This window comes from Sinohyriopsis cumingii, chromosome 17, assembly GCF_028554795.1.
Source record: "Sinohyriopsis cumingii isolate HCF-2022 chromosome 17, ASM2855479v2, whole genome shotgun sequence".
In the NCBI taxonomy this organism is placed as follows: Eukaryota; Metazoa; Mollusca; class Bivalvia; order Unionida; family Unionidae; genus Sinohyriopsis; species Sinohyriopsis cumingii.
This window is the reverse complement of record NC_142977.1, coordinates 40,199,155-40,218,065: the sequence shown is the minus strand read 5'-3', so window position 1 is coordinate 40,218,065 and position 18,911 is coordinate 40,199,155. Positions and strand designations below refer to the sequence as shown.

The following is an 18,911-nucleotide window of genomic DNA, read 5'->3' as shown; positions in this document are numbered from 1 at the left end:
GTATGTAGATGGAAACGAATATATAAGATAAGCTACCAGATACTTATGGATGTAATAAGATAAGCTACCAGATACTTATGGATGTAATAAGATAAGCTACCAGATACTTATGGATGTAATAAGATAAGCTACCAGATACTTATGGATGTAATAAGATAAGCTACCAGATACTTATGGATGTAATAAGATAAGCTACCAGATACTTATGGATGTAATAAGATAAGCTACCAGATACTTATGGATGTAATAAGATAAGTTACCAGATACTTATGGATGTAATAAGATAAGCTACCAGATACTTATGGATGTAATAAGATAAGCTACCAGATACTTATGGATGTAATAAGATAAGCTACCAGATACTTATGGATGTAATAAGATAAGCTACCAGATACTTATGGATGTAATAAGATAAGCTACCAGATACTTATGGATGTAATAAGATAAGCTACCAGATACTTATGGATGTAATAAGATAAGCTACCAGATACTTATGGATGTAATAAGATAAGTTACCAGATACTTATGGATGTAATAAGATAAGCTACCAGATACTTATGGATGTAATAAGATAAGCTACCAGATACTTATGGATGTAATAAGATAAGCTACCAGATACTTATGGATGTAATAAGATAAGCTACCAGATACTTATGGATGTAATAAGATAAGCTACCAGATACTTATGGATGTAATAAGATAAGTTACCAGATACTTATGGATGTAATAAGATAAGTTACCAGATACTTATGGATGTAATAAGATAAGTTACCAGATACTTATGGATGTAATAAGATAAGCTACCAGATACTTATGGATGTAATAAGATAAGCTACCAGATACTTATGGATGTAATAAGATAAGTTACTAGACACATACTGTTGTAAAAAAATAATAAGCTACCAGACACACACTGATGTAATAATAAGATAAGCTACCAGATGCTTACTGACATAATAAGATAAGCTACCAGATGCTTATACAGCCAAAACTGTCCTAACGGTCACCTGGTCATATTTTGATTTCCTCCTGGCAAATTTCCCATATCAATGTCATGTATACATGTCAACCATTATGCTTTTTTTCCAACAAATTATTTTTTATATTTGCCCGCTTTTTTGGGGGTACATTAAAAAAATTTAAAAAAATAAAGCAATACAAAATAGTGTTTGTCACTTGTATTATCATCTCTTTAAATCCACTCTTATAAATTTGAGAATATGTTTTAAAAGGTGACTGCTGTGTAAGAATAGCATAAGAGTACTAGATGTACTTTCCTTAGCAACTTTTATGACCCATTTCCAAGAAAACAGATGTGTTTCTTTAATTTGAACTTAGTATCACAGATTCATTATATTAATAAGCTTGTTAGGTAACTGACCAGTCTATACTTTTAAAGAAAATGGCACCAGATGCTAAGCAAAGTGCTTTATAGTGTGACTAGTGGCTGTTATATGACGTAAAATGTTAGAGCAGATGGATCTTTTCAAACTTAAAAACATGTTACATCAGAAAAAGGACAAATCAACACCACTTTACAAATTTTAAAAGAAAAATATGGGAGTAATATAATACAGCACTTGGATTAAGTGCATAATATTCATTGCAGAATTCAAGTTCACAATCATTCAGCAAAAGTTACACATGTAGTTAAAGTGAGTGCTGAATATGAATTTTTTTGTGTTTTTGTTTTCTGGTTCAAATCTGTATGGATTTTACCCTTTGTGACAAGAATTTTTACCAGCTGCAGATCCAGGTAACTTAGTAGCGAAAATAAACATCTTTTTCGTACATGCTCTTATTCTGACATGTAATATATAAAATACACTTTTTATACCCAAATTACGCTTTTTTGCCACTTATATTTTCAGTTACTACGCTTATACTCACTCTGGTGACCTAGTGATTAGAATGTCCACCTAGGATGTGGAAGGTCATGGGTTCGATCCCCAACTGAGTCATACCAAAGACTTACAAAAGTGGTACTAACAGCTGCCTCGCTAGGCGCTCAGCATTAAGAGGTTAGTGTTAGGACTGGTTGGCCTGGTGTCAGGATAAAGTGACTGGATGGGACATCATGCTACATGTCTGCAGCATGATGCCCCAGTGCTAGACATCACTGTAATCTGCCACACTGCAGACATCGTAGCGATATGACTGCAAAATTTTTAAAGCTATGTTAAAAATCCAAATCACACACACATTTAAGAAAGCGAAACTTTTGGCAGAGCAAATGTTCACAAAAAATCTTATTTTATCCAAAAGACAATATATATGATTGATGGATAATTGTACATAACAACCATAAAGAACAGTTTCCCAAATTGTTCAAGTTGCCTTCAGACAGCAGGCTGTGAAAGGGGGATCTCTGCACAAAACAAGAATCATACACAGATACGGTACAGATTAAGCTCAGAAACAATCAGCAAATTAGAGCTTATAAAACTAATGCTGACATCTTTAAAAGATTTTTATTTCAGTAGAGCTCTGAAAGAGTAGGGCATAAAGAAAGATTGCTATTAAAGTGTTTGGTAAATTTTGAACTATGGATGTTTCCTCCTACCCTATATTTTTCTACTCCCCCTTATTTGTCAGACAAAACAAAAAGTCCCAGGCCTATGCCCCAGAACATTAAATTGTAGGTCACTAATATAATTGCAGTTTATCTTGGTAATATAGTGGTATGTTCAGAAATACAGCAGTATACCATGGTATAGAATTTGCCATGGTACCCAGCTCTGCTAATGGACATGTGACAGTGTCACAGGGTCCACTTCAAGAAATGTCATGAAAGTCTCCCCATATGAATTCTCATCATTCAAACAAGGGTGATTTCTGTTGTGGAAAGAGTAAGCTATACAATAGCAAAACTAGCTTTAACAACAGCAGCAACCACACCACACCCCATCCCACCACCAAACAAAAAGTACATTGTAAACAAAAACTCACATCATGTGATTGCATAATCTGAACAGCATCCACAGGCAAAATATTGCATTTCTGTACAACACTTATTTCATAGCGCCATTACCCAAGGTTTTTTGTATTATGACAAATGCATTCTTGTGATTTGCAGTATGACAAGACAACAACAGCAGTATTAGAAACCAAAGAGGCTGTAAGCACACTACTGGATCTGCTTCAAGTGTACAGAGAGAAAGGACAGATATTTAATAAGACCTGTACTTTGCTTGGAATACTGGCTCAAAATCCACACTGCAATACTGTAAGTTATCATGCAGTCTACCCATATTTTATGGAGAGAGAGTGTATAGTTTTACCAATGGCCATTCCCACTCAGTGCTATCCAGGTTATCTGCCTTTTAAATTCCAGTTAGTGATACCCACTTTTTGTGCAATATTCTTATTGATTTTAATTCATTGGCTGTAGACATGGGAAATTTCCTTTAAGTGCCTTCTGGAACCTTTTTGCTATCAACAATATGGCAGCCATCTTTCTAATCGAATAATAGACATCGCATCCATTAATCATCCCTATGCACGATCATCCAGCAACTGGAATGCTACTTTTTTTCTGCCGTATCCAATACTGCATCTGTGGTGAATGTCCATGGTGGAATCGGCACACTTTTCAGTGAAAATGTTGTAAATAGTCTCATGCAAATCTATTTATATGGTGTGTCAACTGCTCTGCTGGCCTGACCTGAGCAAACAATGTGACATTCCACTGGAATTTCCATTGGAGATCCACTGTTGAAAAATGGTCTTGTCCATGTAAAATGTCCTATTGATTTGGATGGACAGTTTTGTTTTTAAAAAATATACTTTTAAATGTTACTTGTTATCGAATTGTGCAACATTTATTCAGCTCACATCTGGGTCTATATTTTCACCTGCAATAATTGAAACATGCAGCATCTGTATAAAATTTAATAAAAAGCAAAATATCAACTGTTCTTTTTTCTATCCAAACTTCTTTCAAAGAAATAAAAACTCAGTCTCATGTGGGTAATGATTTGTAATTAAATTTTTATGAAAATCATTGAAAAATTTCCAGCTTTTGCTCTCCTAGGCTTGTGAAATATAGAAATAATTTGACTTGTATCATAAATTCAGTATTAAATCAATACCCAATCAATACATACCACCACTGCATTACTTATGTTAGGACACTGTATTTGTTGGGACACCATAAATTAATTTTTAATGTAATTTTTTGTGCACCGTATGTTTTGGGACACATTGTTTTTTCGAGTCTTAAGTTGTGGGACATTTGAAAATTACACATCGGAAAATGCACTCCAACTGAAATTTTATTTTACAAAATATAAAACACTGTACTTGAGATAAAACTCTTTAATCCTGGTTATATATATATATATATATATTTCTTTTTCTTCTGAACTATAAGCAAAAAGATATGAAAAAATATTACCAGGTTGCTTCCAGAGCTTATTTCACCTTTGATGACTTGAGTAAAATGTACTGGGCCATATCTCAACTTTGATGGCCTAGTAAAATGTACAAGGCCATAGAGAGCCACATGTGAATCAGAAATTATTCTTGATAGTCTGGATAATCAAGTCACATCATGATGGATAATAATCAGATAGTCAGTTAAGAACTAGCAATGAACAAAACAATTACCATATCTTCAGGTGTATAATGTACACCACCCCAAGTTTGACCCTGCATCAGATTAAAAAAGTCCTGATGTGTAATTTGGATGTGATATTCCATTATTTCAAAATCTTTATGATTTTGCTCCATTTTCTTTGTGAAACAACATTCCACTATTTTGATCGAGCAATGGTTGTAATTTATTGCACGATGTTTTATTGCTTTACATTAAAACAATGCTTCGCATTTGTTTTGTCGACTGCTCCAGTAGCCTAGTGGTTAGAGCATCTGCCTCCAGTGCGGGGAGGTCATTGGTTCGAAACACGGCCAAGTCATACCAAAGACTTACAAAAATGGTACATTTAGCTGCCTCACTCGTTGCTTATCATTAAGAGGTTAGTGTTAGGACTGGTCAGCCTGGTGTCAGGATAATGTGACTGGGTGGGACATCATGCCACATATCTGTGGCATCATGTCCCAGTGCTAGGCATCACTATAAACTGTCACACTGGAGACATTGAAGTGATATGACTGAAATTTTTTTAAAGCATCATTAAAAATCCAAATCAAACATGCACTTCTTTTTTGTCATTACAGGAGTTTCTCATGCAGCTCATTTTGATATTTTGTCTTTCTGTTTTTATTCAGATTCAAAATTTAACGCAAGATTCCATGTGAAAGTTCAGGTCCAATATTTTTTCTTCTATGGACTAGCATGACAACTGTAATATTTTTGTGTCCAAGTTAAAATGTACAGACATGTTACATCATAATTATGGTGCAGATTGCATTTGAAAACCCATGCTGAGTCATTGAAACATTGATCACTGTCTAGCACCTTTACCCTCATTTGTATATCACAGATCCCCAAATGTTTTATTTGATCCACCCCAACAGTTTTGACACCAAAGTTGTTTTTTTTAAAACTCAATCTGACCCCCAGTTCTGACACCATGCAAATTTTATACTCTTCTTTCATTCCTTTGTGGATACACTGTTGAATAGTCAAAGAAGTATCCAATACTGTAATTTTTAACTAAGAAAAAAAAAACAACAAAGGACCTGCTTTATTTTCCAAAAGAAAAGTAAATAAATTGCAAATTTTTACGAGGACAATATGTTGTACTTCTTCTGAGTGCATCAAAGCTTTAGCTGGCTTTTATTACCTCAGTCAACAATGCTGTGTCAATGAAGTATTCACTGTATGGTCATGAAGTATCAACTACTGTGATTTAAGATGAAGAAGAAACAAAATACAGAACTAAGTTTGTTTTGCTAAGAAAAGTAAACAACTACAGTACACATCCACGTGCACCTTGCAACAGTTAATATCGTAGCGATTTATTTAGTGACATGTTTGTTGACAATGGAATATAGATCAGAAATAGACTACCATTTATTTGTGTTTTCTGATGGAATGTAACTGATAAATGAATTTTCTAAGGTGTGACCTATTCATTGATTTTGTTTATATACATGTACAGTACTTCACACATTATGGATTGTACTACATAAATGTAAGTTGTCAGTATGCAAGTGAATATCAGACTAGTTTTAAACTTTTGTTTTAACTTAATCAAAATTGTTCTTAGTGTTAGAAACAAATATTTGTTTTACTTCATGACATCACATCATCATTTGAGTTAACAGTGACTTTGTTACAGCAGTGGGGTGGATGCAAATTTATTTTCCCCCATTTGTTTTCTGACACTAATTTAAGTAATTTAATGTGTTTTTGGATGACAAAAAGAGTAATTATTTTTGCCATCCAAAAACATGCTGAAAATATGGTTGTATTATTTTGATTTCATCAATTTCTCTTGAAACAAAACTTGCACACAAAATGTTAGCCAATATAGGTCTTGGAAATGTATGTTTGTGGTCTTTGAAAGTTTGGGAAAAGTCTTTGAATTTGTCAGTCAGAATTCTGTATGAATCCTGTGTTAAATGGGGCTTTTAAACATTGCTATTTCTTAAATAAGGCTAGTAACATAGTATTGCAATGTATTTCACAAGGATGTGACACATGTAGGCATCTTTAGTGTCATGATCCTCTTGTCAAATTGACGAACAAAATTTTTTTAAAAAAATTTCTCCCATAAAGCATGCACCCACTCCTGAAAATAGGTATAAAAAGTTCATTATACATACAATAGTAATTTCAAAAATGAATCTAATATCATGGACTGATGATTATACCCATGTTACAAAAAAACTGTAATCCTTGCTTTATTCATGTACTTCATAGTAAAGAATTACTCTGCACTCTATTGTAAATAAATCATATTTTATTTTCCTTTTTATTAAAGGTGATGCTGTCAGAAGAGAAAATCACAGACAAATTGCAAAGCATCTATGCTCTAACAGCCAGGAAAAACAAAATTAATGAGAATCTTCGAGTCACCCGAGCCAAACTTGCTGCAGCCAAGAATTGTAATTCTTTATTTCCTGTACCAACACCAGTCAAACACTACAAAGTGCGACCTGATTGGATTCTAAAGAAAAACAAAATGCGAGAAATAGAAGATTCTTTGACAGCTATAAACTTCGTCATGGAAAGCTTTAACATTTTGCCAAAGTGAGTCTTCTAGAGACAAATCTTTGCATAATTTGTTATCAAGCAGTGTCTGTTTTTTGTTATGAGGAATCCGAGGTGTCATATGAAGGTCTTGGAAATATGGCAGACAATGGTATTTTTAGTTCTACTGATTATAGACCAGAAGAGTGTTGTTTGTCATCCATTAGCTCAAACTTTGTATCACTTCTCCTAATAAACTACTTGAAAGACTGCCATAAAACTTCACACATATTTATTCCATGGTCTAGATGGTCCTAGATGCAAATGGTACAACTTAACATCCAGTATGACCACAGTGACCAGCTTGAACACTCTCCTGAACAGATGGCCTTATCAACACAAGGTTTTCATTAAAAGACTAATTATGATATTTAGTTTGTCAAAATTGAAAATAGTTTTGTTCTTGTATCTAAATATGTCCATAATGGCAACCATCTTGAAAATCTTATTATAGCTTCTTCCTCCTGAACAGAAAGTCCTATCTACATGGGGTTTTCACCAGAAGACATCATATGGTCCTAATTGAAATAGTGCTCATCTGACTTCCAATTTAGGTGCCATTACTCTGCCAAGAAGGACGGTCATATGAACAAGGGGTTTGCAGCAAAAGTCTAATGCTGTCTGTATGGTCCCAAATGTAAGTGGTGACAATCTGACATCCACTTGAAAATCTTGTTATCACTCCCCCAAAATATTGACAAAGGATTGTCATGAGAAGACTTTTTATTGTTTGCTGTTACATTTTGATAGCAATATGTCATTGTGTCTTGAAAATCTTGTTAAATAATTGCTACTCTTCCTGAATGGATGCTCATATTGAAATTGGGTTTTACCATAAAATTCCTTATGATATTCCATCCCTATTCTGAAACGCAATTTTGGGGGGAAATTTCCCTTCTGTTTGGAGTGGGGCGGGGGAGGACTCAAGATTTGAGTGGACTAAAGGTATGGCTTGAAAATATAATGTGTGATTATAATGTATTTGGTCACTTTTTTTTGCACAATTTGTTAAGATGCTAGCAGCCTTGAATAAATTCCACAATGTCTACTTGGTCCTAAACGAAACAGCGCCATTGATTTGAACATTATGGCCACCACAGAACCATCTTGAAAATATTGTTATTGCTTAAGAATATAAGGTAAGGTTGCAACACTCATGGAAATGAAATGTTCTTGTCTTGGATCCCTACAAGTTCTTTCTGAATCTGGAACATCAGTCCCTTCAAGGGACTCTTCTTTCCTTTTTGATATATAACTGTCAGATATTTTTAATATTTTACTTGCCATGAGAGAAAATATAGTGGAGTTTCTAAGAATAGTAATGATATTTTTTTGAATAATGAAGTCAAATTTCTGATAGCATTTTTATGAGAGCTGTGTTTATGGAGAATTTGGGTTCATGATGAAGTGGCCTTTTTCCCTAATTTAGCAGTGTTTCATATTTATGCTTGTAATCATGCAACCATAAGCTGTTAAACCAGAAATGGATATTTTATGACAAATATATTGCTATTTTATGAATGTTCAGTTAGTATGAACATAATTTATATGTTCTTTGTATTTTACTTATTTCAGTTGATAAAATGTAGATATCTTGTAAAGTTGATATGAAAAATGTCATCCTTCTTACTTGTTGCATGTAACAAACATTTTTGTAAATAGTATTTACTTCAGTTAAATATTTTTCCTGTATTGGTTTTTATGTTGAATACATTTATTTGAAAATGGGAACAAAGATTAGTTGAACATTGAACACAGTAAAGGATTTGCTTGAAAAGAAGCTGTTAATCAGAGAAGCAATTTTTATTAAACATACAAATAATCAGTTGGTATGTGTTGATTCTTGGAAGATTACCAGTGAGTTGTATACAATAAAACATTGAGACTGGGATAGGTTTTTTCCCCACTTAGATGAATAAGTTTGTGACTCCAACTCAATGCTTTGATATACATTTCCTGATCACATAAACATGTTGTCTTTAAAAACAAAAAATGTTGTCATTGCAATCTGCATTACAAATAGAAGACAATCTTATCTACCTCCCCCATCCACCACTAAAGCATATGTCAATGTAGTCATGTAGGTGATTTAATTTTATTAACTATTAATTGTTCTAAAATTTCGATACTAAAATAGCTTAACAAAGTTTATTCAAACCTGATTGTTGATTGCTCTGCACCTTAAAAGTATATCAGATTATTGGAGCTGGGGAAAATGTTACAGGAAATACCATTGAGTAATTATGGGGGTGGGGAGTAATTTTGAATACAAGACCAATATATGTGCTGGATTGAAAAAACAGCATGCCAGATAATTGTGATATTTAAAAAAATTAAGAAAACTGAGTCCAATTAAAATACAGGCAGTTTTAAAGTAGAGTGCAGTTTTCATTTCTCAAGCTATTCAGGGATCTGATGCTTCATAACTTTATAGCAGTTTAAGGGTTAAGATAAATTGAATAAATAACAATCTAAAAAGATAAATATTTTTTTGGTCGAAATGCCTCTGTCTGACCAATCAGAGTGTCATTGATAGACTTAAAACCCTAATACTGCATTATGGAAAGGATAAGAAATATGGCATAATATGCAGCAAATCACTGAATAAGAAAGTGAAAGTTAGGCAGAGTTCATGTTAGGAAAAATCTTATTTTGGGGTGGCAATATCCAAGAGACAATAACTATGAGCTGTGCAAAATGGTACATAACAAGTATAAAAAACAAGTTGGATCATCTAGCAATGCACTTGTCCTTCATGCTACAGACTGCACGGCATTTTCAGTACAGAATAGAATTAATATACAGATAAGCAAATTAAGCTCAGGACACATTTAACACATTAATGTGATCAAATAGTTTTGCCTGTTCACAAGAGTGATGACACAATGATGAACTATGGTATTTTTGGATACAAACAAGCACCTGGAAGACTTTTAGTACCAGGCTCCAGTTTCACTAAATTTCTCATAATTGTTCCCCAAATTTAGATTTCACTTTATAACATTGGATTTCTTATATAAGTAGGATTTTTCTGAGAGGTGTGTATAATACAAGAGATGAAAAAAGATCATTAGTTTTAAAATTGGATACCTGTCATTTTATTCTTGAAAAGCAAGTTGAGGAAACCTCCGTTTAATACTCAGAGATAGAATTTTAGAAAAGCATTAAGATGTTTAGTGAAACCAGGGACAGATCTTTCTCTTCTGTTTTGTTGGTCTTCTTCGTCTGATCCAAATGAGTTGGTGACGGAGGAGGAAGAAGTGTGGACTTTTGAAAGTGTGATAAATCAGATTTGTGCCCCTAAATTTAGACTCAGGGTCCATTCAGGACTGGTATTCTTAAACCACCTACACTGGACTTGGGTGCCTCCCAGGTGGGGATTTTAGCAGGGCCTGTCTTGCAATTAAGGCTCCCGAGGCTTTGGAACTGAAGGCACTAGATAATATAGTCTCACATGCTGATCTATTTTTTGCTGCTTCCTTAAGTCTGTTGAGGAACCATTATATTCAGCTGCATTACAGAAAGTGTTAGCATAGGGCATGTTCTTTCTGGTCCTTCACCTCTGTATTGATATTGTCATGGAGACAGCAAGCTTATTACATGTAGACAGCAAAAGTTTTTTTCAGGCTGCCACAGTTGATGTGGAGACGATATTTTGAGGGTCAATTCCTACATTGACCTCAAAATGAAAGCTCACTGGTTGCTGGCTGCAGTATCTGGCACAGCTAAACCAGTGATTAAACAACACCATCCTATGGTCCTCCACTCATAAACATTTTAAATAAGAAAACTATCAGAACCAAAGTCAGTCCAAGTTGAAAACTCCTTTTCACCTGTATCTTTAAAAATAAAAAGACCGGAGAAGCCAGGGTAGCGAGTCAACAGACCCACCTTTCCTGAAGACATTGATAATTGTTCTGAGGGAATTGCATCCTCTCCTGCCAAGACCAGTTCTCAACATCCCTGTAGATGCTAGAGTTTTTTTCAGAGGCTTGATGGGACCTTTCTGATGATACATTGGTCCTTTCCATAAAATGGGGAGGTTAACTGACTTCACTTTTGGGACTCTCTACCATTTTAATCAGCCCCCATTTATTTCCACCAATCCCAACTGGTCCTTTGATGGGAAGAGGTGTACACCCTTCCCCAGATGGACACAATATATAGGTAAAGAGCACACACAGTCTAGGATTTTTATTCCAGGCTTTTCTTTTTTTCAAAAAGAGTGGCAACATTTTGACTTATCTTTGTTCTTTCCGTTTTGAATAAATTCCTTTGAGAAGAGCGGTTCATGCTGGATACAATCACCTCGGTCAGGAATACACTAGACCAAGCAACTGAGTGGTCTCCATAGATCCTCAGGATGCTTATCTTCACATCCCCATCTTGCAAGTCTGCAAGAAATTCCTGTACTTTTTTATGGGACAGATTTTCAGATTTCCAGCTTTCTGCAGCCTACTTCTGCTCTGAGGATCTTCACTGTAGTTATGGGTGTAACAGTAGGTCATTTAAGAGTTCCTATTCTCCTCTATTTAAATGCCTGGTGGGGGGAGGAGGGGCTGACCTGTAGCTCTCACTAAGAGAGACTTCTTTCTAGCACAACTAACTAGTAAAACTAATTTCATTTATTTGTATGTAGCACCTGCTATTATTATTCAATTCACCCCTCCCTCTCTTCTCTGATGTCTTTTAGTTTCGGTCCACATCAAAGAACAAAGATATTCCAACTGACAGAAATAGACTGTGGTATCATGTTTTTTTTTATAGCTTAACTGGTCATATACCAGATGAGCTTACGGGATGCCCTGTTTGTCGTATGTTGTCCTATGTCTTTTAGCACAAGTTTCTTATGACTACCCCTACTAAACTATTTAGAGATTGATTTAAAACCTTAAACTCAATTCATCCGAAGGTAAAGTTATTCCTAAATAAAAATGGAGCTGCAACCATGTTGAAAATCTTGTTATTATTCTTTTTCATCGTCAGTAGATGGTCATATCAAGATTAGGGTTTCACTAAAATATTTCTTATGAAATCTGGTTGGTCCGAAATAGAAATGGTACCAATCAGACATCCAGTGTGGCTGCTATGACAGCCAGCTTGAAAGTCTTGTTATTGCTTCTCCTCATAAACAGAAAGTCATCAACATGGGGTTTTCACTATAAATCTTATGATGTCTAGTTGGTCCTAAATGAAAATGGTGCCAATCTGACATCCCTTATGTCTATCACAGCAGCCATCTTGAGAATTGTGTTGCTGTCACTCATTTTAAACAGAAAGTCTTCGCAGCATAGGGTTTTCACTCAAATACTTCTTACGTTGTTTAGTTGGTCTTAAAAAAGAAAAAAAAATTGTGTTGATCTGATGTCAAATATGACAGTCACAGTTGCCACTTTAAAAATCACTACTCCACCTAGATGGAAAGTCACATCAACATTGGCTTTGATCTAGAAGACTTCATATGATGTGTACTTTTTGTACCAGATGAAAATGCTGCTGCTTTGACATGTGTGGCCATGATGGCAGCCATCTTTAAAATCTTGTTATTGCTACTCCTAAATGTATAGTGATATGGACATGGGTTTTCAACAGAAACTAATTTTGATTTCTAGTTTGTCCTTAATGAAAATTATGCCAATCTGACTGTAACTATGACTGCTACAATGAATGGTCCCCAAAACATTGAATTGTCCCTAAAACTCTTCTGATGGTGTTTAGTGTGTCAATGGTGAGTTTTCATCCAATATGGCTGCAACAAAGGCTAATTTAGAAAGCTTATTGCTCAAGAATATTAGTGATTGTTTCAACACTCGGGACTTAAAAAGAACAGATGATCTTAGCTTGAATTCCTGGAAGTTATTTTGGACCAGTAGAAAATCAGTTCCTTAAATGGACACATGTTTAGTTTAGACCTTGGACCTGGGACAAGTGCATTAAGAGATGAAGTAGTATAGAAGCCTAATAATAGCTTGTAACTATTTCACAATTTCAATTAGTTTTACACCCCTACCACCCCCACACACAAAGAAAACAACATGTTAGATTACTGGTATAAGATTTCTAAGTACTAAAACATGGACAAAAGCAAAAGCAAGGATTCCCTGTTGCATCTATTTATTATCTCTTCATTATTACCTAATCACTTTCTTGCTTCACCACTTTCACTCATAATGAATGCAAGCTTGATACAGGAAGAGGTACAAATCATGTAAATATTGATGGGGTGCAGACAGTGGGTTTATAGACTAGCTTAATACATTTCCCACTTATTGAATATTGCACAAGAGACAAAGTTTGTAAATTACAGCCTGACCTCTCACAGGTGTAATGTACTAAACCATGCAATCAGTACATTAAAAAGACAAATTTATTCACACTGAAAAAATACCTAGATTATTCAAGACTATAACTGAAAATACCAATTACAAATCAAAGGCTATGTGACTGAAAATGCAATTTCATGACTTGCTTATTGTGTCTATTATTATATATTTATCAAAGGATCATTTTATAAACCACCGTCTTTACTCTACATGTTAGATTTTAATTTTTTATTGCACCCACGGTAATGGCCAAGTGAGGCATAACAGTCAATTTTCTGCTGGCACAGTTTGAAGCATTGGCTAAATTTATTCATTTGCATATATTTCATAAATCCCTTAATAGGTTTTCATCGTACTTAGCATAAATCATTGTCAAACTAAGAGATTTTATTTTGTGACGCGCTCACTAATCCCTTTGATGTTGGGGTCAAGGTCAAAGTTTAAAAGGAGTTTTGTTGAGGTTGTTGCTATGTTTTATCATTTGCTTACATTTTCCAAACTCATTGATTGATTCTGCTCATATGCAGGATGAAACATGAAGTGAAGACTATTGTTTCCATTATACATTCTATCGCCTCTTCCACTCTGCAGCCAAATTAACAATCAGACAATTTAAATTTTTTGGTGTGGGGTGGCTGTTGAGAATGTAAATAGGTGAAGAGAAGGAAACGTCTGACCTTGACTGAGTATGAGAGGTTTTTGCTTAATAGAGTTTGCAGTGTATTTCCAGACATTCTTAATATCTTTTGTTTCTACTTAATATGATAAATAATTATGAAACCAAAATAATTCATTATGTGGCATATTTGCTCAACCCTTTGATCATGGGTTAAGGTCACACATTTTTAGAAATGTTTTGATGGGTTTCATATATAGGCCTTGACCTTTTTTTCAATTTTATTTTATTTTTTTATTTTTGTCAAGCCCACATTCATGGGAAAGAATAGGAGTGGCTTTTCCTGCAGCCATCAACAGTTTGTTTAGGTTTTCCTTTATTTTTCTCATAGTTGGGACCATCATTATGAAGCAAAAACCATTTATTCTGTGATATGCTTTCTAATTCTTTGACCTTGGGGTGGAGGTGGGTGTAAGGCAAAATTACAGCAATAGAAATGAAAGAAATTGGTTCAAGATATTCAGTTGCTTATATATTCTAAATCTCATAATGAATTGTGCTCATATGCGAGATGAATCATTGCAAAGCATGCTCACACACACACACACATATATATTTCAATGGCAACGGTTACATCTGAGGTTTATTTCATGACCTGACAGAAGTGGCTGAGGGATGTTCCGATCGAAACTAAGTGACAGAAAAAAGTGAAAACCAACTTGTGTAAAATTCATAATTTATTTCCCTAAAATACAAAGTGAAAATTTAAAAAGAACTTCCAGAATTGTAAATGAAATCCAAAATAGTCCTGAAAGTTTTATCACAAGTCGAAATGTATAAATTTCCAACTGAATTCTGGTGGTATTCCAAATAAGTTCCAATATTGAATGTATTGATGTGCCTGTAGTCTTGAACATGCTAATGTGCCAATGGCCTAAAGTGTGATGATGAACTAACAGTCTTTTCATGTATCACAATAATATAATCCAAGAATGTCAGTGTCTAAATTCACAATATTTCCAAATTAATGTTTCTGTCCAAGATTATTATTGATGAGCACTTGGCATTTCAAGCGAATAATAATTTGAATAAATAATTCCACCCAAATGAAAAGCTCAACACAACAATAATACTGATTCTATGTCAAAATGTTAGGCAAGAATGAGTAATTTTTAAAGTAGACAACATTTATATATAAAAAAAAATCTAAGACACAACAAGAGAACCAGGATGAGGGTCAAAAGGTTATTTCTAGAATATTCTAAGTTGTCAACAAGACACGGTCAGTTACTTTAATTGTAAATAAGAACAAAGCAAATATCGGGTACACCAGGTTTTTCCATATGGGAACACAAGTGTACTAGACTAAGATTAAGATAAACATGTTTACTTCCATCGATAGTGATTCTAATATTTAATCTATACTTACTTGGAAATATTAGCTATGTATTATGTTGTTTACAAAATCCATGTTGCTAGTCAGGTACACAATGAACTTGATTTTGTACTAAGGTCATTTACAAAATACAAATGTATACCACATATAATCATTGAAAAAAGCCAACAAATAGTGCAAATTAAATATACATAGGAATGGGTCATGTTCTTTTACGTCTTTGGTCAAGTGAAAATGTGTATAAATAAGTATTTGGTAAACAAATAATTAATTCCTGTTTTAGATCAATCTCTGGGAATCCACTGATCAGAATTTACAGTTGTGTTATAATTCAAGAGGCATCGTTTATTTGAAATATTCATTGGAATTACTAAAAATACTCAGTTACTTTCGGATGTATACACACCATTTTGGAATCTCTTGAACTCATTGTAGAACATTCTGGATTGCATCACTGTGTTATATCAAGACATTAAAGACTATTGGAATTCATTCGGAAGATTCTATATTTTTCGACTCGTGATAGGACATTTAGGATTATTTGGAATTAAATTCACAAAAACTATGTGCCTCTTGAATTTTCACTTTGTATTATAGAAAACATAATAGCTTATAGATTTTGTATTGTTGGTTTCACCCTCTTTCTGTTACATATTTTAAGACCCAGTGTCTTAACAAATGTTAATCTTAATTTTTTGTATCTACAAACACACCTTACAATCCACCACTCGCTTTTTTGGTACTATCCAATACACACACCCTACAATCTAAGAACCATTTTTTGATCACTACCTAAACACACACACCCTACAATCCAGTAACCTCTTGTGATTGCTATCCAAAACACCTATACACACACACCCCACCCGCCCTGCACTCCAACGAAACGGGTAGGAAGTGCTTATACACATACTTTCACACAAAAGGATACGAAATGTTTCTGGACACAATACTATACCCTTTCATACAAACATACTATCCGCCTTGATATTTGAGGACTAACTCATCCATCACCTCTCTGATGAACTGTTTAGCAGTTCTCAGAGAGGGGTTTGCCCTCTTCCGGTGTCTATTGTGAGGGTAGCACTCAATTCCTCCACCCGTCCCAGGAGGTGCTGAACTCTTTTCATCAAGCTGATGTTCTCTATCAGCTTGCGACTTTGCAATGGTTTGCCATTCTCCTTATCGACAGGTCTAACGATGAATGACACGACTGTCTGTCTGTCTGTCTGTTTTGGATTAAAGCCACGTTAGGCCATTTGACCATGTGCGACTAGTTATGTACGCATGGTGTGCTCCTTTGTTTCTCATCTGTGGGTAACTTTGCAGCACCCACCGACACTCTACTGTATGTACAAAATTATACATACCAACCATGTCGGCCAATTCTGCGCGTCGGGTAATTCTGCGCAACGATAAGTTATTTCAGTAAACATTGGATCACGTGTTATTTTGATTCAAAAATTCATTTTGTATCAAGAAAGAATGATCGTACTTTAATCAAGGAAAGTGATGTTCATAATGTGTACAAAAATATCCCACATTTCGACTCAAAATGCACATAAAAATGTGATTTCTAAATGTCAACATGAAGACCCACTCCATGACCTTCTTGAACCGGTAACCCAGAAAATCCCATTTACACTGTATCTTTTAGAATCATATAAATAAATATATTATATAAAAAATGGAAATGTATACTTTAAAACAATACTGCATTTTAATCCAAGTTTCCAATTTTGCAAGAAGTTGTCCCGCACGTACAAAATCGTCTGCAACTCAACGTGTCAACTTGCCGCTAGAACATAAATTCTCAAGAAATTCCTCGGCGTATAGTCTGGTTCTAAATTCTGTAGTAATTTTTCCCCATCAACACAACACGTTGTAAACACATTGCATCCTATTCATTGTTGTTTCTCTTCCACGCATATAAAATGTTGAACTTTACTACCTTTCTGACAAGATCGGTTTAGTTTGCTTAATATATGTTGTCATTTATTATTCATTTTTACGTTTAATGTTGTAAAACTACCTATAAAGCTGACCTAATTACTTGACTGAACTGCTGACAGAAACAGTCCAAAGTAATGCTTTTTATTTCAATAGCCCGATGGATAAACATTACATCTTTTCAAAGTTGTGCACAGAATAGGCCGACATAACGCGAGTCATGAAAACACGGGGGTGGTATCCCGTGTGTCCAAAATTAATTTTATTTTGAACAGAATATTCTGGTGACAATTGCCTCTTTTCAAATGGTAAGCATTGTTGTATCTTATTTTTGTCAATCGGTCGAATTCGGTATGCGTTTTGCTTCAGTATTGGAGACGGAAACCTTAGGTGGGCAGAAATGCCTGACAGCATTGTACATGCCAACCATTACGCTTTTGGGGTAATCATTATGCTTTTTTTAACTAAATTGTGCCTTACGCGTAAACGTATATGGATTATGCGATTTGGGTATATCCATCTTCCAAAAAAAAATCAATAATTTTTTTTCTCATTTTTATTAACACCCCATTTATCCCACTGACCGTAATCTACAAAAGACGGTTTGTATGTAACTACGATATAAGAGTACGCTTGTCCGTAGACTTGCATGCACCTTCCTAACAGTATTATATTCTATTTATAGCAGCTATCCTATTTCCAAGAAACATGCTGGTTTCTAATTTCAAACTTTTGACCTCGGATTCTAAATATAGCAGCTGTACGGCTTAGTGAGGAGAGAGCAGACTCATTTTCTAATTTGTAATCTTTACTCACAGATTCTTTGTTCTAATTCATATTTGGTACAGAACCAGTATATAGGTATTTGGCGCTAAAAAGTCTAATTTATTTTAGTCGATGCGTGTGTTAGAGCAAAAATGTTTTCTTTCGAATAATTTCACAGATGGATTAGAAAAGGCAAAAAAATCAACGAAACAAAAAATGAAAGAATCCTCCAAAGATGAAGACATGAATGACACAATACAGCGTTCCATTCGAGGGCAACATCACAGGCAGCGTGGAAAGAATTTTAATATTTATCGCTAAAAGTCGTCAGATGGATTCTAGTCGATTTTCAGATAATTTCACAAATGGATCAGAAAAAGACACACACAAAAAAAAAAAAATCCAAAGATTCAAAGATGAATACATGAATGGCATAATACAGCATTCTCGTCTAGGGCAGCATCATGCCCATTGCAGGCTGTGCGGAAACGATTTTAATATTGGTCATGGTGGTAAATTTGATGTGGAAAAACACTTGAAAACAAAGAAACACATCGAATTAGCTCGTCTTACTAACTCCAATACTAAGGTAACTTTTTATTTATGGCAGAACTCAAGTGCGGACATGAATGTTATAAATGCAGAGGTGTTATTTACTGAGTTTTTAATCGAACAGGGACTACCCCTAGCGGTAGCAGGCCA

At 34.6% G+C, this 18,911-nt stretch overlaps 1 protein-coding gene across 1 annotated transcript in view; it reads left to right on the top strand.

Moving 5' to 3' along the window:
* The window catches only part of LOC149778474 (uncharacterized), a 96,521-nt gene extending 87,473 nt beyond the window's left edge, over window positions 1–9,048 (top strand). The window contains exons 25-26 of the mRNA XM_089939336.1: window positions 3,077–3,226; window positions 6,891–9,048. Coding sequence (XP_089795462.1) covers window positions 3,077–3,226; window positions 6,891–7,163 — 423 coding nt within the window. The 3' untranslated portion in view covers window positions 7,164–9,048. The remainder of the gene's footprint in view (window positions 1–3,076; window positions 3,227–6,890) is intronic.
* The last annotated feature ends 9,863 nt before the right edge of the window (window positions 9,049–18,911 follow it).